Below are 23,044 nucleotides of genomic sequence, written 5' to 3'. Positions count from 1 at the left end.
CGTCTTAATTATGCGCAAGAGCGTTGAAACTTAATGGCGAATAAACATTCTTCGGGGCCCCGCTTTTGGGGTCTGTTTCTACGGCGTTGGTGAAAATGCAGCGGATTTGATTTATCTTCAGCTAGAAATAACCGCATAGTATAGTCAATGTGTTTACGTTTTATGCAAATATGTTAGGTGGCCAAATCGTTTGCCGTTTTGTGGCCCAAAAGGTTATTCGGTTGTTTGTTCTTTCAACCTGATGACAGTGGTTTTTGGTTTCTATATTTGCGTAGCCAAGGGCTACACTTTTCGAAATGCCAAACGGTAAAGGTAGCCTACGTTAAATAATTGGCAGAACGAAGATGTTTCTCGGCGGGAATCGGGGCTACGCCAGTAACCCATTCGTGGACCACTTCAACTGGCTTCCTCAGCCTTCCCACATGCAACGCCTGCCCCCGAAGACAAGTCGAATGGCACTGGAAAATCTGTCGTAATTATGCAACTGGCAACCAGTCGAGAAACTCCTCTCGAAAGAAAATGTCCATGGCGGCGATGTAGAAATATGGAAAATTGGAAAACCCAACCTGCATGGAATGGGATCAACAAACTAACGTAATTCGATCTGCGAAGTAAACAATAAAGCAACGAAAGATGCACGGTAAATGGGGAAACACTTTGAGAAAATAATGAGGACCCATAAACGCTTTGTCACGTTTGTCTGAACATCGTGGATATGGTCAGCTGTAAAACGGAAAAAATAATGCCAGAAAATATGGTAAATCCATCATCAAGTCGGTTCGGCATAATGGAAACGTTAGTTTTCTTTTATTGTTTCAAAGCAGCGAAACTTTCACACTCGTTAATAAAATATTATTAATTTGATTGAGCGCCCCTGTCTGTTGGTTTTATGGTACTTAGTGGGAAATTCAAAAGTTATTAAACGATTATCATTCAGTGTGGTACAGCGATTTGGATTTGGAAGAGCTTGCAGAATGTAATCACAGTCTTGTTGTTGTTGATATAGAATGCGAAGGAGTTACGTTTCCAGGATCATCGGTTCGGTGGGGGAATGGAATGGGCGGAGCTTGTCTATTGGTTCTCCAGCAGACCGATGTACTGGCCATTCTGGTTGGCCACTCGTCGCTCTTCCAGTTTCCTCGCAAAGTCTGGATCTGTCTTGGCCCTCTGCTCCAGACGCTCCTGTTGCAGTTTGATGCCGGCGTAGATCTGGTCCAATCCCTTCTGTATCTCCTCAGGAATGGCCGGCGGAGTAGGAATGTGATCGCCGGTGGCCCTGAATCCATTCTCGTCGGCCGTGTACTGCACATTGACCAGAGTTCCCTCGGGGGATTGGTAGGAGTATTGGCCATGCTGAACCAACACGCCATTGGGATTTGTGTCGAAGTCCTTGAGGAAACCGGTCTCCTCATGAATGATGCTATTGCCCGTCTCGTATTCTGTTTTATAGCTTCCATCGTCACTCTGCTCCTTGTTGTACTTGATTATGGGTATCCAGGTGCTGGTCTCTCGGTGATCTTCATGGCGATGATGATCTGGTTTGTCATCGCGTGGTATGTTGTTCACATTTTGGTGCTGATGCTGATGGTGGTGTTGTCCTTGACAGGAAATGGCCAACAGCACAAGAAGTATCTGAAAGGATAAGATAAGCTTAAGCTTACAAACTCATGTACATACATAAATTAATTGTAAGAAATTCGATGCATTACGATTTCCAAACAAAATAATCACAAAAAAGAGTATATAATACTATCCTTTAGATGTAATATAAGCCATTAAATTGCATATTTAGGAAGATCAAACTGATGCAATGTTTGCCAATCATTCATCGAGAATCACTTGACCGTATTGAAAAATCCAACGGGTTTGAATTATTGGTTATGTGAACCACTTACGAGCACTTTCATTTCGCAAGGAGTCTCTGCCGCTTATCCACTGTATTCCACTGATTTGTCCCGCTTTGTCGCCCGTTTGGCTGGCACTGATCGCACTGGCTAGTGAAAGCAGCTCCGTTAGACACTGTGCCAAGCGCGGCCCTATTTTGGTCTTATATAGGCGATTCGCTCTGCTCCGACCCGATCCGATCCTCCTGTTGCACTCGTGTCCATACCCACACAGATGAGCCTCCATGGGAGAGCGTGCATTTGCTATTTCTGCTGGAGATGGAGTTTCTAATGGAGATGAAGTTGCAGATGGAGATGCAGTTGCAGTTGCCGATGAAGATGGGAGTGGAAGTGGAATTTGCCATAGAAGCTCTTATTTTTTGTTAGCTGTCTGATCCGACCGATCGGTAATTGTTGTTTGTAGGCTCGACGACGCTTAAATGCTAAAATCGTAAAAAAAAAACAATTCACTGTCGCTCTCGTTTGAGGCTATTTCAGGGGCTGCGGCAGTATGATTTCAGAAGGAATTCCAGAACTATGATAAACTATAAAGGTAATGCTAATAATCTTTAATAATTTTCTGCAAAAAATTTGGGATTCATAGTTTTCTATTTTATTGTTTAGGTTACGACGTTCAAATTCCAACTTCCTATTCGTTTCCTAATTCCATTCTCATAAAACGAAAAAAATAATTTGCGCTTATATTGAATAGCATTATTATTTTTTGAGTAAAACAAAATTAGCTCTAAAAATATAATAATAATAATAATAATAATTTTAATAATTTCTGTGCTTTTTTATCATCCCAAAATCTTAGGATTCTTTAATGAAATCCCAAGTTCGTTTCCTAAGTCTTTTGTTTTAATTCAAGAAAATTCTTATGAAATATTTTTTGAGACATTTTATAGTAAAAACAGCTAATATGAAAAAATTTAAAACAAAATTAACTTATATATTACATACTTATAAAAACTCTTGGCCTTTTATGAAACAACAAGTTCGTTTCCTAAGTCTTTTGTTTTAATGATAGAAAGAAAAGAAAAAATAGCTAATATATTAAACTTACTTATATATTACATACTTACTTACTCTTTTGGCCTCTTTGAGCCCCTTTTATACCGGCACCCATCTTAGCCCGGCTTATTGTCGGTGTTCGTATTTGGCCCGCTCGTAGGCCCGGCTCAAATGTCTGCAAAATGTCCGTCCCCCGCCAGCGCGTCCGGTCGTTCATCTTCACAATGCCGTTATTTAGAAACAAGCCAGAACGAGTTTTTTTTGCTTTGCTTTCGTTGTTGACTTGGCCAAAAGCGACAGTCGGCTCTCTCCCTCTCTCGCGCGACTGAAGCGCATTTGAAGTGCATCCAAGATGCTGCTCCCTCGCGGCTTCGGTTTCGGATTCGTTTTCAAATTCGCACTCGGACTCAGATTCAGATTCGCATTCTTGTAATTGCGGCAGCTTGGCGGATCCAATACCAACACCAGCGAAGCGCGAATTGTTGTAACAGCCAAAGTGCCTGGCAGATGAGGCAAGACGATAATTGAGTTCAAAGCGGGCCCGTGTCTTGGCAAATGTTAATTAGTTGCCAAACAATTGGGTTAATCTACAGTGCATTTTCGGCCAAAGAGAACAAATAAACAAACATCAGGCGTAGTAAAGAAATAAGAGAAAAATTCAATCATAGGAGACGATCAACTTGCAAGGGACAATATGCAGCGAGTGCAACAACCGACGAAGTGCCGGCAATAAAGCCCGAAATGCTGCCAAACTCCAACGCCTATTGCGACAAACGACTCCGCCTCCCTCTGGGCCATCGTGTTTTGGCCAACTCTTCGTCTTCCGCACCCACGACACCAAGTCAAACGCCCGCCAAGCCCCCGGTTTGCAATGTTGCTGCCGTGTGTGTTGATGTTGCTGCTGTTGCTGATGATTCATTGCAGGTTGTGCAACTCGTAGAGTTGCAGCTCCACGCACGGACGAAAATGAAAATAAAAAACGAAAGCTGGGCAAGGTTAGCTTTCGAGTGCACCACCACAGATTCGCAGATGCTCACCATGAAACCGAACCATCCCACAACCCACTACCCACTACTGTGGCCCACTCACACACTGACCTGTTGCTGCCGGCATGGGGAAATTGCAGCATCTGCAAATGTCAAACGATTTCACCCTTACATTCTTAGCATTTGTCGTTCTTATGAACAACATTTGACATTTGGGTTCCGTTCCATTCCGTTCGGATTTGGCTTTATGGCAGAGAGCCAACTTGGCTAACAGAACCACGTTGCTGGCCATAAATATTCAGGCTGCCGCCGTGCCGGTTGTGAAATGGAATGCCTTGTCGATGCGGCCAATCTTGAGCTTGACTCGTAAATAATGCTCCAGTGGCGATTTTGAGCCAATCGTCAGCGGAACTTAACTTGACATAAAGATCACGTACCGCTGGTGTGACAAGTGGCCTGGCCATATGGCACTTGATTAATTTTTAAGCGGTACAAATTGTCTCAGCCACTTTAGCTGCTATTAAACATTTTATTCACTTAAGTTAGTTAGGTAGTCTTTGCTTTCCTTTTGATGGGATCATACAGGAAACCAGTGAGAGTTGTATTGAAAACGTGTGTTTCGGGTGACAGAAAATTCATTTCGATTTTAAAATCGGTCTCTGGCAAGAAGGCTGGCAAATTTTCGGCAATATTGATGTTGGGGTAAACGTAAAGGCCCTGGAAAATCGTTTTAGAATTGATTTTAATATTAAAAGTCAGTATTACCTTGGGATGAGGACACTTCAGCTGAGATGCCTGCTTTCCGAAGGCTTTGATGACAATTGTCATAAATCTGTGGCCATGAATTCCCTTGGCAAACTGGCATATGTCCACATTCACATCGATTACTTTCTGAAAACTGCGGGAAGGCTTACGAGGCATGAACAGCTTAAAAGTGGCATTAAATTGGGCAAGATCCTTGATGTATTGCAGCTCAGCGGTGATCACGGACTTCTCAGGTTCTACAATGAAGCACTTGTGTTGGGAAATGTAATCCGGATTAGTGACGCAGTTGAATGTTTTCCACATCAGTTTTAGGTGGGCCTTTGTAAATGTCTAAATAATAGTTGATCAGAAGTCTAAGTCTGAATATTATATCCGTATAAAAAAACCTTGGCTGATTCGCTTTGGCTAGCCAAGAAAATGAGCAGAATCATCAATTGAAATTGAGCCATGATGTCGTAATTGCAGCTCTGATCAATTACTACTGTCTGTTTTAAAAGCCCCAACACGGACAATAAGTGAAAATAGTCGCGATGGTTTTCATAATTATACCCCAATAATTGATATTTATCGTGATTGCATTTAAATTGGGGTTTTGTTACCAATCGAGCTCACTTTTTAAGCGTTAATGTCTTCGTTTATGGCCGCTAAATGCGGTCAGTTCGTTAAGTGGTCTACAAATCATAGAACTAAAAATACTACGTTTCTACTTATTTTTCCAGGTATGTATAAAACATGGAAATGGAACAATTTGGTATTCATATATTTGTTACTCAGTAATTTCTCCTCTTAGGCTTACGTTCAAGTACAACTGACGGCGAGCGTAGAAATCAACTTGAATAAACAACTGGGCGGAAGGCACAAACATAGGTAAGGCGTCTTCGATGCTTATATTATGATAGTAAATGGTACCCTGTAATGTTGACTTTAGAACATAATATACAATAAAAAATCATTGATATAACCTCTTTGACCGGGCACTTTCGTGGTTGATTGCTCGACTTAACGACCGCGTTGAACATGTTCGATACCATGGTTCCCTGAACCATATCGGATATAACACGACACCCATCGAAGGTAATGTCGAAGAATTTCCGATACAAAGTTGTTGACTTGAATCTCGTCGAGATCTTTATGTAAACCTTAATTTGATCGAGTTCCGTCAGCAGTTTCAGCTCCACATTCAACAGGGAGCGCCGTGTGCCGCCAATTTGGCATGTCATCTGATCAGCATACTGAGGTCCCATCTGGCAGTCGAAGCAATCCCATCGTAAACGCCTCTAAAATTATGGTGGTTTATTTGTTTATTCGAATAATCAATTTATTAGCAATGCATTACCTTGGCTTCGGTATAATGAAACACGTGGATGAGTATCAAAATCATCCGTAAGCAGCTTAGTCCTATGTAGAACATTACTGTCGATCGGTCGGTGGCAAACTAAATTGGGCTGTTTACCGATAGATATTATATCGGAATTTAAGCAATTACCAGTTCGAAACATAATTGCTTATCTGGATAATTTAAATTCCCAATCGAGCGAAACAATTCATTTGAAAGAACGACTTTGCTATGTTAACAGTTAACTAAATGCAAAACTATATACTATAGGCTTAGTTTGAGGCCAGATATCATTCGCGATTATTGCTAAAAACTTACCGCCACAAAGTATGCAGAAATTTAAAGGCAAAGCCATGTAAAAAAGCTGTAAAATTATTGTGTAAAAATTATGAATATATGTCAATAAAAACCATATTAAAGTTTGTTTCTTCTCTTTGAATTACATACATTTATTTGAATTATGTGTACATTGGAAATTACAAATATTTCTTCCGCCTGTTCCTTTCCTTTGCAATCTCATAGAGATGCCCATGCAAGGTGACATTCATGGCAATGGCCACCTTGGGTATAAAGAAGTCCAAGTGCACAAAAAACTCCGATTCGGCTAGCATTGGCGGCAGATCGGTAACCGAAATGTTTCTCGATTCAAATTTACCCTGTAGAGATGTGTTTTAGGTGACTATTTTTTATTAAACATATTAAATACCTTTGGAAAAGGACATCTCCAAGCCTTTGCATTGCTGTTCCTGGCCAAAGTGTTGACCAAAAGATCGATGAGAATCTTCCGCTTGCGTTCACGCAGCACCTTGCACACATCGAAGGTGATGTCGAATATCTGGGTTATGACCTTCCTGGCATTGGGTATGGATACTCGAAGTGAACCACTGAAGGCGCTCAACTGTTGCATAATATTCACAGATGCCTCCATGGTCCGGTTTTTGGGTGGTATGATCCTGCAGTAAAGGTCCGTGAAATAGTTGGGATTGCCCACGCAATCCATTTGCTTCATTTCTATATAGTAGCCCATGTTCTGTGGCAAATAAATTATATATGCTAAGATATTTCTTGGATTAGATTGGTTTCAACACCCACTGGAGTCAGCTTGGCCGTATCTGTAAGATGTATACGCAGTAGACTGCATACTATAATGCCGAACCACCAGATTATTGGCAACATTCCCGTGTCTCAATGGTCGATCAACTAATCCCACGATCGTCCCACATTACCCTCTGATCAAGTGGCATAATCCACATCTAATGACTGTTTAATCATACGCATTATTAAGTAATTAAACGACTTGCTTGTGTGTGCGTGTGGTTATTCTCGTACGCCCCATTGAGTTGGGCCAACACACTCGGTACCCAATTCCTCCTAGCCGTATCCATATCGGCATCAATGTCATTCGGAGCTGGGGGCTTTTACCATAGCTGTGCCATCAGTGTAAACAAATCCGGCAGTTGGCTCATGACCACCAGCATCAGCATCCCAACCCATCTGGTCTCCACTTGGGGATCATCAGTGTTAACCGCAAGCGTGAAGGGCAATTTGGTAATGTAATGTTATAGGCCACGCGAGGCTGAGAAGTAAGTTCACTTCAGTTGTCGTTTTCATTATCGTTTCCAATATTTATTTTAGTGTGTGTGTTTGCTTAAGACTAACTACGGAATGTAGACATTTCAATTTCGTATGGCATTCAGGCAGTGCATAATACTTTCAAGCGAAATATTACAGGGGACATCTATGGACAACTATGGTCATATGTTAAACTATTGAGGTGCCACCGGCAGATGGTCACCCTCCGGCTGGAATCCGTTCTCGTCGGCCACGTAGCGCAGGGTGATAAGATTGCCATCGGGATCGCTGTAGCTGTAGGATCCGGTCTGGACCAGTACGAGCTCCTCGTGTTCGTCGATCACCTGGCCATCGGAGGTCTCGGTCTTGGGAACGATGATCTTCTTCAGATAGCCAATGTTTTCCACGCGTATTCCGTTCGAGGTCTCGTAGCTATATGGTTGTGGAAGAGATCGGTGTTACATTCTGATCCGATTCCAAAATGATTATGCTATATATCATCTCTGTAGCTCACCTGCTGTTGAAGCTGCCGTCGGCGTTGTTTACATTATCCTGCTTGACAATGGTGGCAGCTGTGGTGGTGGTCGTGGCACTCGGGGCTCCCGCCCGCAGATCCTGGGGTCTGGCCAGGACATAGCTGAGCAGCAGGGCGGAGCTGACGAGGAAGACTAACTTGTACATATCGAAGGGGGTGGCGTATATATCCTGGCACGGAGTGTTAAGTGTGGGCGGTATCCAGCGAGCGACTGTTGACTGCCCAATCGAGAGCCGGGCTTTTTATACTCTGGTCCGTGGCTTCGGCTGCTTACGATTGCCATTACGATGGGCGCACTAGATAAGCTTCGAAGTACTCGCAGAAATTACGAGCGGGCGCTGTGACTTCTTTTCTTGCCTTTTTTTTTGGATTTTGGTTTCGGTTTTATTGCCCCGCGATGAGTAAACATCAGATCGCACCGCCAAAAGAGATGAAGATGGAGCGACGATGTCAACAGGTGACAGTTTACTGCCCTCCACCCCGCGCCACAGCCACATATCGCCAGATCTGGACAGGCTACGTGATTCGTCTGAGCAGAATAACATATATATTCTTCTGGGAGTCGGGGCTCACCTCGGTTAGTTCCGCTGAGTCCACAGCCAGTTCCTGGGGATTCCGTTAAGGATTTGAGTTGAAGGAGTGCTGGTATGCCCTGCAAGTTCTTACACAATTTGTCAAATTTTTCCATAAGTCATATCGTATTCCGGATTTGGCAATCCGATCACGTTTCAATTAGGGAAATATTTGCCGGCCGAAAAGCTAACGGTGAACGCCATAAAAAATGTAGAGTATTGTTGGCCATAAATCGAATTGATAACACTGCGAACTTACAGATACCCAAATGATGGCTATATGCTGCGAATATTAACCACAATTGTGTCATAGAGCCTAGAAACTTGCGGGAACGGAATGGTCAATGAACTTCGTTTGAATAAAAGCCCAAAAACAAAAGAGCCGAGCGACAAAAATTTCAATTCTTCTTCGATACATATCTGATCAATTTCGGGGTAAGAGAAATGTTCTCCAACCTTTTTCCCGAATAGCCAACGTTCTGCGTTTGTTTGGCTTTAGAATTAACATGTTATTGTAAATTAAAACGAGTTAAACAATTCCGAATCACACTTTCGGTTTCTGTAGGGCTTGCATAATACCCATTGATTTTGTCCGGTCGAAGTTCTAATGGCGCTGCCTCTCAATCTGAATCTCACTTAAACTGATTTCGGTTACGGCCTTGAGATTTTTGCCACTCTGCTTGGGCATCGATTGCTTGCTTATTTAACAATTTAGCTTTCAATTAGTAATTGTTTAGCGAGATGGCCAGCAGAGCCAAAAACTGCTAAGTAAGGCAAATTTAACACACATTTTGGCACACATGACGCAGTGCCTCTGCAAAGTGGGGGGAATCTCTGCCGAGCTTCAGCCCTGAATATCTCTCTCATCATCGTCGAAATGTATTTCAACTCTTTTGTTTCCGGCTACGCAATATTTCGACTTGTTGTTTTTAGATATTATCTTTTAATATTTTTCTCAGTTCTTTTGGTTCCAATCACATTCTGGCTTAGTTCTAGTTGGCTGACTATGGCTTCTCTTCGGGCGTCTTGTACGGATGCAGGCGGATGTACTCCAGAGCCTTCAGAACGGACACCGGCGTGGGTGGCGGCGTGGGCAGGTGATCGCCAACTGCTTGGTATCCGTTCTCGTCCGCCGTGTAGGATACAACATAGGTCTTTCCATCGTCGGAAACGAAGGAGTACTTTCCATTGACCGACTCCCCATTGTGATCGGCATTTACGGACTTTAAAACTCCATCCTGAGTGGCCTTTGAGCCGTCTTTCAGCTCATAACTGGGTTAATAACGTATGGATTAGTCGTATGAGAGCTTCAATTGCACAATCAACTCACTGATAATGGTATTTGCCATTGTACTCCACATTGGATTCCTGGGAAATCGGATCATCGTTGTCCGTCGCCGAAGCAGCGACCACAAACAGGGCAATCAACATTAGGTACTTCATGTTGGGATCTCTATTCCGCTCTATTTCGATATCACTGCAATGCAATCCAAACTGGTGTCTCGGTTCGACTGGTGATCCCAGCGGTAAACAAAGACTCTTATATAGGCAACGGAATTGGCGATAGAATTCCTGTACTAAAATATTTAACATGAAATTAAAATGTGAGCAATAAATAATATTGAACTCGTTTTGCCCCGCGTTCCGTTCGTTGCTGGCCTTTCGAAAATGGGTGTGAAATTTGGTGCAGACTATTCCGGCCTGCCCCCACATTGTTTTTCAAATACAAATACAAATACAAATAAATATAAATAATAGTAATGTGGTGCCATCTTCAGTGGGCACTCGTCATCGGCATCACTCCTATTCTGGTTCTCGGCGATTCCTAACCAACTTGACCACATTTTTGCCAGCCTGCGTCTGGCCACTTTGCATAAGATGAATCTATCACATCTAAATCTCGCCTTGAAGTGCAAAACAGAGTGGAACAATAGAACGAGACGTTATTTTTGGGCATAGTCTATGAATAGCCGCCAAGCGATCTAAAGTCCTATGTAAGCCATATTCTCAATATGTGTGTGCATCTGGACGGATGAAACCAGTTGTGAGAATGCATTAATTCCTTTCGGCGTTTGTCATCGCTGCTATTTGGGGGAATTGTGAATCTAGATTTATGACCACGACAGAAGCTCCAAACATCGGATGAATATACAATCCGCGAGATAATCAGTGTCAGTGGGAGTGGTTTGCTTTAGATGTCAAAAGCTGTTCTGAAACCAGGTGCAGTCCATTGATACTTGGACTATTAAGGATTATTAGAGGCCATTGGGTTTACCGATTCGGGCATGTCCACATAATTAAACAACTGATTTGTTAACTTTTCGAAAGAATCTTTAATTCTTTATTTGCAGCTAAGGCTAAAGAATATCATCATTGTTCTTCACAAGAGTTTGTATAATTCTCGACGCAACGAGGAATCAACGAGGAATCCTCATCGACATCTTGGCTAAGACTACGTGTAAATGGTTCTAATTTACAGACTATTTACACAAAGTTCGCTGTTGATAATATTCCTGTATATTATTTAGTTAATTTCTTGTTTGCGTGTATTTTTTTTTTTACATTTTCCTTGTTGATTTCATTGATAAATCGACGATATCACATGAGTCCGAAAATGGCAGAGTTCCGGCGACTAAAAGATCTGAAGAGATTCGCATAGAGTAGTAGAGTTCGTTGGAAGAAAGCAAGAAATCAGACTGGGCTATCAGTATCATCGTGTGGTTCTCGTGTCGTGTTGTCCCTCACATCCGTTTGAGTGTGTGTGTGTGTTCTTCAGTCAGTGGATTTGGCCGACCTTTGACCTCCCGAGTGGGCAAAGAAGTAGGAGGAGGCGCAGGTTGCAGCCCTTGGCTTGTGTCTTATGTGTGATTGTCTAGGGATTGGGAGTGGGGTGTTGGGCAGCAATCAACTTGCAGCAACAGCGCAGCATCTACACATCAGAATCGAGGTTGGTCAGAATCGTAGGTCAACATCTGGCGGGTAATCCACTCCTAACGACGCTTTGCCGGAGGCAAGCTGAGCAGGTAGTCCAGGGCCTTCTGGATCGCTGGCGGGATTGGTGGCGGAGTGGGCAGATGATCGCCCTGCGGCTGGAAACCGTTCTCATCATCGGCGGAGTAGTTCAGGGTGATCAGGTTGCCCTCGGGCGAGGTGTACGACACCGATCCCCGGGCGATGATCACATCACTGGAGTCCGCCGAGGTGGCCTTCTTCAGGGTTCCGGTCTCCTCAGCTTTGATTCCATTGGCCGTCTCGTAGCTGCAAGCATATAAATTAGTAGGGTCTAATCGAATTCTCCTTGAAATCTTGCTATAAATCTATATAATAAAAAGCTCAATATCACCTCGTTTTTATGCATCATTCGTCTGGCGCCAAGCAAATCGAATTAAAATTCAATCAACTGTTTAACTTTTAGCATTTCTGCGCAGACTTCTATTTAAATATGGCTCACTAATCCATATTTCGTTAGCTTTATTAGCATATTTTTTCTGATTCTAATGGAAACCAATAGCTGGTTTTGCCAACGGATTGAGGGAAAAGTGGTGTTGGGGGATTATCGTTGGTCTTAAACTTTGTAAGTCACTTTAGGCTGTTTCTTAAAAACTGAAATTTAGATCTTTTATCCCCAAAGTATGCTACAAAATATGCTTTTTAGAAACAGACAGATATTAATTGCTAAATAACTAAGGTTTTTCAGGCCCGGCTTTTAACTATAATGGGTTTTAAATACATGCGATAATTAAAGTTTGAAGTTCAATTAACGTGTAAATAGCTAATTTACACGTATTATAATGACGTATGAAATATATTCAAGAGATTATAATGTATATCTCACTAAGGACTCTAAGTTAATCAATTAATATTGAGCTAATCTATCTTAAGTATTCAGTTCACTTACGCGTAGTTGTAGGATCCATCTGGCTCAATGTTGGACTCCTGGCTGATGATGGCGATGGGCTCCTCCGCCTTTTGGGGAGCAGCCTGGCAGCAGCTCATCAAGGCGGTGGCCAGCAGACAGAGAGCAAACTGTCGAAGGCAAGACGAAATGGAGAGTTCCGCAATGTTAGCCGAGCTAATAAACATCTTGAAATCGTGCCCGATGCTATGAGTGCTATTATGCAACGTCCCCGAGCTCCGAGAGATTTATTGCCTTAGCTATCTTCGCTATTTTATTTGCTGTTCTCACATACCGGGCTTTTTAGACACCGTTTTGAGGTCGCCAAATAGATGCCAATTAAATATTTTCCACATTTCCACACACTCACACACATCTAATGTCGACTGACTCAATTAACTTTTACACAAAAGAGCTTGGAAATGAAGGGGCGTGTTCCACTGCCTCATCGGAGTTGGTAAGTTGGGCTTACTTCTCACTTTTTGGCCACTTGGAGCTCACCCCAGTTCGAGATCGACTCTTGGGCAATTGTCGCTGAAGCGAGCTGAATGGGTTTCGTTTTCCATCTGGGATTCCAATTTCGTGTCTGAACTTTTCAGTCCGATGGACAGCTGCCAGGTGTTGGTCCGTGGGTCTGACTCTGACCTTTGCGTGGCTGGCAGGCTGCCTCGGAATCTGAATCCGTTAATTGCCTTTGGCTTTTAAGCCATTCAAATGGCAATGTGCTATATGTTTTTGCACCCGACTTTACGGCAGGCGAGCCTCATAATTGCGGAAGATTTAACCAATGAAAAAAACATCTCAAAAGGGCCTCGCTTTTTTCCTGAACCATAATAAATGCATCAAAAGCTCACCTTAGGCGATTGATTTACGATGGCTTTTACTGCCAGAGCATGTCTGCTCATATGTTTTATGGGAATTGGTGGAAGAAGATGTGGATTGCCACGGAATTTTATATCTGACATTTTTTTAGAAATCAACCAATTTGCGAATATGAAACTTGAATTTCGGAAAATTGGTGTGTTTGAGTAATGATTTCTTTCAATGGGTTTATGACTAAAACCTCGTTGCAAGTTTCAATTTTTACAAATGCTTTGCTGAAATATGTTTATTATGCTCAAATATATGAACTAGTCTTTGGGAGTATCTACCATATGAACCAGAGGCTTGAAATGTATAAAGTTAATGCCTTGGTGATAATCACTTTATTAATCACTTTTTTTCACAAATGGTCCCACAATGTATACCTAATTTCAGGGATTCTATTCCTTATTGACACTTTCCCTATTTGTATGTTACATAACACCACCGATCACTCGACTCCTTTGGCACCCACTTACGTTCTTCATCTTGTTAGAAACTCAGTAGTGTAATCCAAAAGGCAAATGTATCCTTTCGTCTGGGTCCTCAGCACACTGCAGTTGTTAATTGAACGAACGTTGCTATTTAATGATGCCCAATGCCGGCAGGTGAGTCTATTTATACGAAAATTGCACTGGCGAGGCTGCAAACAATTCAGTTTCAGTTGGCAAAGCGTCGCACACACACACACACACGTTACAGCCAAGATGCAAAGCTGCGACACGAGTACGGCCAAAACCAACAACGAACAACTAACAACCAACTAGCAACATGGCTAGTAGGGGGATGGGTATGGGTATGGGTGCACAGGTAGGTGGGTGGGTTGGTGGGTGACGAGGTGGCTGGCCAGAGAAAAGAGAAGACAAACTAAACTAAAGATTCAACGCCTAAGTCGCAGTCGCAGTCGCGGCCGACGTCGCCGTTTCCAAAGAGCAGCAGAAGCGACGACTGCGGCGGAGGCCCAGTTGTTCTGGGCTGGAAATGAAGAACCAACTCGGTACTAAGTACACGTAATTTATGCAATTGCTTCAGGTTTTTGCAGAGCGTCTACACCATTTAAATCTATTGCTTGGTAATTGCATCAGCCGGCGGAAATAGTTACACAGCGATACAAATCGTTATCTATAACGATTATAATATCTAAATATTCAATGATCTAGTTTTATAGCAAATTGTATAAGATTTAAAAAATATGTGTATGTACATAGGCATCAAGTTGATAAGAGTAATTAGAAAATGGAGTAAATACTATATTAAAAATTTAGCTAGCTAGTTTTCAAATCAAAATCTTTACTATAGAGATTGTTCTGCTGAAGGTATAGAACTTATTTTCAAGTTGCTGAACAACTAAACTGTTTTTGAAACGATTTATAAACAAATCTTTCCGAAGTTTTGAAATGTTACTGCTTATTTATTGCACACCAAATGATTACAAAATTTTCCAAATTTCGCTGGTGGAATTTCCCTCAGTGTATGCAGCCAGCAAGCGACGAAAGAAGAACGGTCGATGGATACGCCCCAGATAAATGATAATTATAATAGCGATGATGATACTGATCTCGGCCGCCGGCGTTGCCACCTGACTCGAAATGGGGCAGGCCCATTGATTTTTTTTGGGGGTGAACCGTTGCATTTAAATGCGCTGCATTAATCGGCCATTGCAATCAAAGTCAGGCAGCCATCTAGCGAAGCCGAGTGTTCAGTACGAAAGACCAAACCCAAACCTTTTTACACATACCCATGCCGAAACCCATACCGAAACCCAAACCCATGGGCAGACCTCAAACTGAAGCCGTGCACGGGGTCAAAATGCCAGAAATTGCTAAACGCCAAGTTGTTGTCGTCGCTGCCAAAGTGTAGGCGCGTCTAATGAATAGCTTTGGGCCAGCAGATGGGGCCAGACTCTTAGACTTTGTCTGCAACTCCACCGGCCCGAAGCCCCCATCTCCATCTCCCCATCCGTTAACTGCAACTGCGACACAGACGGCGACAGAATTTCGTGACAAGATTGTCCCAAAGATTGTGGCCGTATTGTATTGTTTTTGTCTTTGGCAACCAAAAAAAGCAAAAAAAAGATCGGAAAAACGAAGAAAACCCATATAGTTCGAGTACAAACTATTGCCGAACCAAGTTAAAGGCGAAGTCGTCGAGGTGGAAGTCAAAGTCTGTGGCCATTATTGCCTTATTATGATTAACCCTTTTGTAATAATTATTAAGACATTTGTGTGCGTTAATTTTAATGTTAAATGTAGCACCTTTAAATGTGTTTATTTCCACTTAACTGGCTGTCTAATGAGATTTATGTTCTCAGCCGAGCCGAGCATTTCCCATCTGGCTTAATATTAGGCGGCGGAACCTTGAATTGTTACGCATGGCTTCTGCGATCGGAGAACCCGATGCCACAAAATGTCAGTTGGCTGTATGGATATATGGATATATGGCTATATGGTCATATTCTGGTTGCCCAACCTGTTCTCGCCCGCTGTCCACTTTGAAGGTCGCAGCGCGTTCTTTACAGCACACAGCGTAATTTGTTTTAAAGACGTTTTGAGTAGTGTCTGCAATCTGATACCCAGCAATGGGTCGGGCATGATGGCCACGCTGTAGCGCCGAGGTGCTAGCTTTTGTCTACAGTTTCACTGCTGCATTCTTATATTACCTATGAAATGCTATATTTATAATAAATATTACTTGAGTTTAATTGTAGGTTGCAAATCTTTAAAGTAAAGTAAATTCAGTAAATGTGTTATAGTTCATTTTTATAATTTTCTATGTTTTAATATCGTTTTAAATCCCCTTTACCTGTTTTTTGACCTCAAAATTTGTAGTTTGGCTTATAATCTCTAGCCAAAGTTCAAGATACTTTCGTGACACAAAGACTGACTTAAAGCTTTTAAAATCTTTTTAAGTCCGAAATCCTTTTTGGCTCAAGATCAAATGTTAATAACCAAGAGGCATCTCCCCGCCAGCCGAATCTTTGGGCTGCCATCTCTGTAAATCGGTTGTCCGCATTGATTTAGCTGTTGCGTAAGAAGCTAGAGCCGCCTTTTGGCCAACTATTGGCCACATCTACGGTCCAGCCTGGCATACTTTGCACTGGCTAATGCTAATGTCAATGCAGGCATAAATAAATAATTGCCCACCGCAGCAGAAGCCACCAATGGACGCGGTGCACAACCAGTTGCTGCGGTTAAATGTCAGTGGTTCTGGTCATGTCGCGATCCCAGCTACTGCACTTTGGTGGTAACAAAGTCCGGGAGGGGGAATTGATTTTATTAGCCCATTCATGGTCAAGGATGGCCAACATATCTGCTCTGCTCTGCTTCGGTGCTCTTAACTGGTTCGTGTGGTCAGGAACTGGAGCACACTGGGTGTTGGTATGAATGCGTCATCACATGGCCTTTAGCTAGCTAATCCGTCTGGGCATTTGAGATTAGCTGGGCTCAGTTCATTAATGTGCTTTATGCAAATTGATGACAGCCATCTCAAATGGCAGAGGGATCGATCTGCAGCACGTGGGCGTCGTCGTTTGCGGCTCATGGCTAATTAATGCAAATCGCGGCCAAGACATTTAATATGCGGGAGTGGGTCTTTAGGAACTCCCCCCTTCCTAAGCATATTTAAATTTGTCACGCCAATGTTATGACATTAAACTAAACACCCATTTTTACCATTATGGCCAAGAAATTACTACATGTTAGAAATCATGTACTTTACTGATTTTATTAACGAAGCCATATTAACCGAATTTATAGTTAACCAAATCAAACATGGTTTGCAAAATCAGATCTACAAAAGAACATATCATGGTTAGGATTATTATATCCTTGTAGTTCAAAAACAAAGATCGCATTACATGTAAATTTTCGGACGTTGTAACGCCAAAGAATGAAGCGCATATAGTATAATTTACCAACAGTTTGCAGATGAACTCGCAAAATCTTTTGGCTCGGGACATACGTGGATAATGGACGGACTCCCTCCAACTGCCGGTCACAGGTTGCCACAGCGACCAGTTGATCCAGTACATCTCGAAGCTCATCAAAAATCGATTCTTCCACACGTCGAACATTCGTACATCACCTTGTCTATAGATCAGCGTTGAGGACATCAACAGTGAACCCTTCTCCAACCATTTCCGGGCTAGAAACACCTGCGTTTGACCTGTCTGAATGTCGGTCACCTCGATGCGGCGAAGGAACCACCTCGGAAATCGCCCGGCATTGTTGTGGTAAACCATAACCTTGGTTGGGATGCGGATATCACGAGTTCGTACCCAAATATAAAGCGTGGTATTGGGCTTTAGAAATATATTTTCTGGATCCTGTTTGATTGCGATATGACGAGCGGGCTGTGATTGGCCGAGGAAAGAAAGGTGGACAGAAGCTGTGGTTCCCGCATTTATGCGACCTCCGGTCCTTAAGGATATCATCACATCATGCAACTCTCCCGTTGATTCATCCTCCAGTTCGAACTTCGGAAATAGAATAGTCTTACTGGGAAGCTTATTTCGGTATTTATATAACCATAGTATCCACAGCAGTATAATTAAAAGTACAGCCAAATAGAGAAGTATAATTAAAATACTAAGCGTTGCTGCTTGGAAAACACCAATTGGAACCTCCACGCCAGGTATGTAGTACAAATAATCGGTGTAAGTTCCCAGGACAGTACAGGTGCAACGAATACCCTTCTCCACACTGAGATCCATTGTGGGATAGCAACCATAATGAAGCCACTTCTGATTGTCCAAATTTGCGGAATACTGCCACGTGTCACAGCTGCGAATCTGAAAAACAAACGCAAATCTCGCCGGTCCGTTAGGAATTGGACTATTATCGGCCTTTCCCATCGAGGTATCACTGTAGAGTCTCAGTGCAATATATGCTCGATCAGCTTTGTGGCAGTTATTTCGCAGAAGAAGGGTGGCATTTGTCGTTAATGCAGGTATTGTGCACTTGGAGTTGGAGATTTCTCTTACGGATGGCTTATGCTTCGTCCTCAGGACCACCTGAAGTTTGTGAGTGGATGTGATGAAGTGCACAGCCAGCAGTGTGTGCTCCATTAGTACCATACGGTACATCCGGACCTCCTGACGCGTTTGAAGAGTGCCTTCTCTAAGGCAGTTTTTAATCTCAGTTGAGGAAAAGCGGATTGCTCTTGGGGATCTCCTGCTGCTGGTTAAACTATTCCTGACATCGCTATCAAATTCGGGGTCATAGGTTATGAAAGTCTTCATGTGAATTTGACTCCGATTCAGTGGTATCTGCACCGTGAAATTATCTTCCCTTTGATAAATGCGCACAGATAGCACAAGAGTACTGGGCTTCTTGTTAATGGGATACCACCAGTTCAGTTTCAGTTTCATGGAAACCAACTTGAGACATACTCTACCCTCGTCCGTCTTAAGAACTTCCTTCAAAACTGCTCGGGAGAAGAGAACCATATGAATCTTATCACTTGAAAGTACTCGAACGATTTTCTTGGGAAAAGTGTCGAAACATTGAACTTCCAGTGCTACTCCTTTGGACATTTCCTTTCTTGGGTCAATGATATCGGATCGATAAATACCGCGATGATAGTTTAAATGACGATACAAGCGCTCCATTTCCCACGTAGAGTTCAGCCACATAACCCACGGAGTATTTGATTTATCTTTTGCGAGCTTTTGGGTCTTATCCACTAATTTTTCGACAAGGGACTGATCCAATTTTCCAGTTGAAAATGCCCGATAGTATTGATCGTAAACTGACATTGGGGGACGAGGAGTCTTCTTGCACAGCCTCTTGATTATTTCGTATAACTCTCTGCAAGCTAGTCTTAAGTTATCAAATGGCTTTTCCACAAGAAACGTTTCTCCCTCTTTCTTATTTATTTGCTCAAAGTTGTTATTCATTATCTTGACCATTCTCGTGAGTAGAGATTCCTTTTGCTGATCGACGAAATACAAGCGATGTGCCAGAGTTAAGGTAAGGTTAGCCAATCTTGCGAGCGAACTGCGCGACTGGAAAACAATGGTAGTAAGATTTCTGGTCAGATTTAATCCAGATTCCGCTTTAGTTAAGTGGGATGCTGCAGATTGAATGGTTTGCAAGTACCGATGCATAAGTCCTTTCTCCATCAGGCCATGGATATTGTGGGGAATACGTCTCAGGGGAATGATCTTAACCTCCATATAAGTGGTGCGGCATGCCCATGCTACATCACATATGAGCACCTTTATGGAACTGGTAACAGGCAAATAAATCTCGCAGTTGCAGTCCACACAACTACCGACCAGAACTGAGCCGGCATAATACCAATATTCCTTGGGACCAATCAAGGACACGAAGTTTTGGCAGCATGGATAGAACGGCGTGATTGCCTCGTAACCTTGGTTTGGATAAACCGAACATACCCCGCCTCTGGGACCCGTATTTTTAAACAGGGTTTTGACCTTTCGGCCATAGATCCCATACTTTGAATAAACAATGAGCTTAATCCGGATTTCTTTTGGTGCAGAGCGTATGTACAATGCTAAATCTCGACTGGTGACCAGCAGCTGACCATCAACAAACCACTTGTATCTGACAAGTTGACCTCCGCAATTGGCGCACTTAGATCTTAGATGAATCTTTGAGCTAGGAGTAAAGAAATCGTTCCTGCAATTCCTTACACATTCTATCGTTACTTCTAGTATTTTATGTTCTATCACAGTGATTGCTTGCATTTTTTGGGATGAAACATTGGGATTGCCATCTCGGAAAACTTGCAAACGAAAGGTATATGTGCAGCCACTTTTAAAGGATTTGGCAGGAATAGAAAACACCGCAACTATTGAAAAAATATTATAATGCACATATTTATCGTTTGATTAAGCATCTCACCCGACGATATGTTCCGATGGCAAAATGGGTTGTCTAAGTCATCAACAGAATAACAATTCCAATTGTAAGTAGAAAACTGGATATCCCCTCTTCTCTTAGAGAAGTCGTAGCTCAGGGAGCCGTTCATCCAAATCATTTCACTTTGTCGGGCCAGTCTATTTTGACCACCAAAAATGATGGCCTCCACATTACCCATAATCGATTTTAGGTAACATCGAGCTGCGAATTGCAAACCATTAACACTTCCTTCGACTTGTAGAAGATATAAATCCCGCCAGGGTTCATAGGAAGTGGGAAACCTCATTGTAAATGCCGGAATATTAATGAAAGGACCATCCGTGGTATATGATGCAAACTGTGCTGTGGAAAGGATGGATAGAGAAGATGATTTGGTACACTGAACTACTCACTTAAGCCAACAAAATCTCTTAGACTCCAGTGATATGTAGCCCTCACTGGCAGGTTACAGGATTCCAGAAATAGGGCATTGATCAAAATGCCACGAGTGATCAGAACTTTTCGCGGCGATAGGGGATCTGAACACTTTAGCACTGTCAATTGCGGAGAACAACGCGGTGGCAGACTTACTTCAATGGGAATGGATACTTTAATCTCATAGATCCTCTTTAATTTTATTCGGCCCAGAAGCGTAAGAACCTTATCACTGACCGACCAAAAAGTAGCGCTTAAATTGGCAAAGTATCCCTGTTCATACTCGGGTTTCGTTTTCGTCCTGATTCCATAAATTGAAAGCTCCTCACTGATTGAAGAGGTGCTTCTGAAGCTGGGACCCATTTCTTTAGCAACGTCTCCCAACTCAAAAAGGGCCAATAGGTAGCTGGGAGTACTAAGCAAGATAGTTACTTTGTACTTAACAGGTATACTTTCCATGGCTATGACGATATTAGTACGAATTCCGTAGGGCACATATTCACTGCAATACACTTTAATATTCGCTTCCTTAAGTTCATTCGCTTTCGCAATCTGCACCGTCAGATATAGTAATAGAAGCACATGTATTTTTTTAATTTTAGACATAAAGTCATTTTTAACAAAATTGATAGAAAAGTCAACGATACATAGGCAATTCCATGAATTTCATATGGGGAAAACTACTTATATACCTAAAAGATTTTTTACTTTTCTACAGTTTGTCGTATAACCGCAAAGAATCGGTATGTGATGGTCATCAACTACGAAAGAATAATCAGTTTGTAAATAAATCACTTCTACGATGTCATACTCACTATTTTGAAGGTGTCGAGGGATATGATAATTATTCCCCTGGCTGAAATCTCCAAAGGCCGTTGAGCCTGTGCCATTAAAATGAGTATATCCTTTTTGTATCTCAAAGATCCTTCATACCATTTGCTTTCATAGGCAGCGTTGGCTAAATTGGTACTCTGAAAAGTAGTCTTAAGGTAAGGATCCTATGACCCATCACATTATACCCACCCAATCTATTAACATTTGTCCGTGTGAGCTGACCACGTAAAACTGGGCAGCTACGCTAACAAAGAGCATCATATAGGAAATGCCCTCCCAATTGAAACCCTCGACGACGCCATAGTACGCCATGCAGCAAAGTAAACAGGATGTGGTGAACAGATTACAGGCCAATAAAAGTCCAAAAACATAGTTCACGTCCTTTTGAAGCCTGTAATATGTTGCTAATTCTATTATGAAACAATATAATCCAATTAGATAAAGTTACCTGATCAGTAGTTGATGTCTCTTCACGATACTGGCCAAGAAGTAGCAATCTTGTTGTTCCGTTTCTGGATTTGGTCGGAACGAGGTTAACATATTGGCCAGATAGCCCAAGTGCATCGATATTTGGCTTGAGACGCACATCATCCACAGATCCGTGCCCAGGGTTACATTCACTATGAACTGGCTATAGGTGAAGTCTATCACGTAGGCCAGCACATAGCCCAAAGGTTTTCTGGAGTCGAAAGTGAGGCGCGTGGGAAAAATGCGTTTATAGGTGAACTCAGCTTTTCCAAAGCCTATCAGGTACATAATGCACGACTGAACAAGGGGTCCCAGTGCCATGACGACCATTACAATGTAGTACACGTACAAAACATATCGCGTGGAACGGGATAGGTAGTATCTATTCACTTCGTACTTCCTTTGATTTTGCTCTTTATGAGGATACAACTCTTTCAAATGATTGCTCAGCTGCAGTAGGCGTTTGCGATTTATCATAAATGCGACAAATTTCAATTGGGCACTCAACATGTAAAAAAAGTGCAGACCCTGTCGCATAATTTTGGAGGGACTTCCGGTCAAGGATTCCCACTCAATGATCCTTGTCGTCACCAGGGAAGCCTCGTAAAAGTTGCTGATCGTGCACAAAACAAAATATCCGCGCACAAGCAGATAGCGCCACCTGGATCTGGGTGTATGGAATAGATCGTATCCCAGGGTCTTGAACATCAGGTTGGCCATGAAGATGAAGTCCTCATAGGAACGTGGCTTTTCCATTTTCAGCTTCTTGTTTGTGCTTACACTTCGGCTCTTAACATTAACTGGGCTTAAGCAATCGGGAAGTAATACATTTATAGGGCCTTTCTCGGTCCATTTTTTATAAAGTGTCTAGTTAATAATTAATGTTGTAATTGTTTTGTCACTTAGGTGCCAAGCTATTTGTTCTCTTTACCAACTCTACATGCCTTCTGGCATTTCCAGGGTGAGAAGTTGATTAATAATTTAAGGTGCGGTTGCATTTATCCTACCACTTGTCAACGATTGCC

At 42.4% G+C, this 23,044-nt stretch overlaps 9 protein-coding genes across 12 annotated transcripts; all 9 read right to left on the bottom strand.

The window, feature by feature from the left end:
- Positions 1 to 774: 774 nt before the first annotated feature.
- Positions 775 to 2,021, bottom strand: LOC117136353 (endocuticle structural glycoprotein SgAbd-2). Its single transcript, XM_033297219.1, has 2 exons — positions 1,896 to 2,021; positions 775 to 1,632 (listed from the first exon to the last, which is right to left on the bottom strand). The coding sequence occupies exons 1-2, from the start codon at positions 1,905 to 1,907 to the stop codon at positions 1,072 to 1,074; spliced, it is 573 nt and encodes a 190-aa protein (XP_033153110.1). The 5' UTR covers positions 1,908 to 2,021; the 3' UTR covers positions 775 to 1,071.
- Positions 2,022 to 4,429: 2,408 nt separating this feature from the next.
- On the bottom strand, positions 4,430 to 5,097 carry LOC117138333. The gene is made up of 3 exons (XM_033300369.1): positions 5,035 to 5,097; positions 4,649 to 4,966; positions 4,430 to 4,600 (listed from the first exon to the last, which is right to left on the bottom strand). The coding sequence occupies exons 1-3, from the start codon at positions 5,095 to 5,097 to the stop codon at positions 4,430 to 4,432; spliced, it is 552 nt and encodes a 183-aa protein (XP_033156260.1).
- Positions 5,098 to 5,414: 317 nt separating this feature from the next.
- Positions 5,415 to 6,029, bottom strand: LOC117138305. Its single transcript, XM_033300308.1, has 3 exons — positions 5,985 to 6,029; positions 5,611 to 5,925; positions 5,415 to 5,558 (listed from the first exon to the last, which is right to left on the bottom strand). Exons 1-3 carry the CDS (start codon positions 6,027 to 6,029, stop codon positions 5,415 to 5,417), a joined length of 504 nt encoding a protein of 167 aa, XP_033156199.1.
- Positions 6,030 to 6,460: 431 nt separating this feature from the next.
- On the bottom strand, positions 6,461 to 7,163 carry LOC117138172. The gene is made up of 3 exons (XM_033300058.1): positions 7,077 to 7,163; positions 6,691 to 7,014; positions 6,461 to 6,640 (listed from the first exon to the last, which is right to left on the bottom strand). Exons 1-3 carry the CDS (start codon positions 7,158 to 7,160, stop codon positions 6,461 to 6,463), a joined length of 588 nt encoding a protein of 195 aa, XP_033155949.1. The 5' UTR covers positions 7,161 to 7,163.
- Positions 7,164 to 7,593: 430 nt separating this feature from the next.
- On the bottom strand, positions 7,594 to 8,293 carry LOC117136763 (endocuticle structural glycoprotein SgAbd-4). Its single transcript, XM_033297798.1, has 2 exons — positions 8,071 to 8,293; positions 7,594 to 7,988 (listed from the first exon to the last, which is right to left on the bottom strand). The coding sequence occupies exons 1-2, from the start codon at positions 8,235 to 8,237 to the stop codon at positions 7,751 to 7,753; spliced, it is 405 nt and encodes a 134-aa protein (XP_033153689.1). The 5' UTR covers positions 8,238 to 8,293; the 3' UTR covers positions 7,594 to 7,750.
- A 1,316-nt stretch (positions 8,294 to 9,609) lies between these two features.
- Positions 9,610 to 10,130, bottom strand: LOC117137129 (endocuticle structural glycoprotein SgAbd-3). Its single transcript, XM_033298428.1, has 2 exons — positions 9,994 to 10,130; positions 9,610 to 9,935 (listed from the first exon to the last, which is right to left on the bottom strand). The coding sequence occupies exons 1-2, from the start codon at positions 10,104 to 10,106 to the stop codon at positions 9,668 to 9,670; spliced, it is 381 nt and encodes a 126-aa protein (XP_033154319.1). The 5' UTR covers positions 10,107 to 10,130; the 3' UTR covers positions 9,610 to 9,667.
- A 1,032-nt stretch (positions 10,131 to 11,162) lies between these two features.
- On the bottom strand, positions 11,163 to 14,019 carry LOC117137955 (endocuticle structural glycoprotein ABD-4). The gene is made up of 3 exons (XM_033299717.1): positions 13,899 to 14,019; positions 12,562 to 12,689; positions 11,163 to 11,921 (listed from the first exon to the last, which is right to left on the bottom strand). The coding sequence occupies exons 1-3, from the start codon at positions 13,905 to 13,907 to the stop codon at positions 11,654 to 11,656; spliced, it is 405 nt and encodes a 134-aa protein (XP_033155608.1). The 5' UTR covers positions 13,908 to 14,019; the 3' UTR covers positions 11,163 to 11,653.
- Positions 14,020 to 17,131: 3,112 nt separating this feature from the next.
- On the bottom strand, positions 17,132 to 21,304 carry LOC117137981. Of its 4 annotated transcripts, none has more exons than XM_033299756.1 (3): positions 20,696 to 21,304; positions 20,286 to 20,645; positions 17,132 to 20,232 (listed from the first exon to the last, which is right to left on the bottom strand). In XM_033299756.1, exons 1-3 carry the CDS (start codon positions 21,174 to 21,176, stop codon positions 17,159 to 17,161), a joined length of 3,915 nt encoding a protein of 1,304 aa, XP_033155647.1. In that variant the 5' UTR covers positions 21,177 to 21,304; the 3' UTR covers positions 17,132 to 17,158. The 4 variants fall into 4 exon arrangements, with proteins under 4 accessions (XP_033155647.1, XP_033155648.1, XP_033155649.1 ...); XM_033299757.1 differs by having other exon boundaries at positions 20,286 to 20,640; positions 20,696 to 20,776; XM_033299759.1 differs by having other exon boundaries at positions 20,144 to 20,232; positions 20,291 to 20,645.
- A 117-nt stretch (positions 21,305 to 21,421) lies between these two features.
- On the bottom strand, positions 21,422 to 22,775 carry LOC117137486 (odorant receptor 49a). Its single transcript, XM_033298965.1, has 4 exons — positions 22,000 to 22,775; positions 21,741 to 21,942; positions 21,533 to 21,688; positions 21,422 to 21,478 (listed from the first exon to the last, which is right to left on the bottom strand). The coding sequence occupies exons 1-4, from the start codon at positions 22,773 to 22,775 to the stop codon at positions 21,422 to 21,424; spliced, it is 1,191 nt and encodes a 396-aa protein (XP_033154856.1).
- Between the last annotated feature and the right edge of the window lie 269 nt (positions 22,776 to 23,044).

This window comes from Drosophila mauritiana, chromosome 2R (assembly GCF_004382145.1).
Source record: "Drosophila mauritiana strain mau12 chromosome 2R, ASM438214v1, whole genome shotgun sequence".
Taxonomy (NCBI): Eukaryota; Metazoa; Arthropoda; class Insecta; order Diptera; family Drosophilidae; genus Drosophila; species Drosophila mauritiana.
This window is presented reverse-complemented; position numbering and strand designations above follow the sequence as displayed.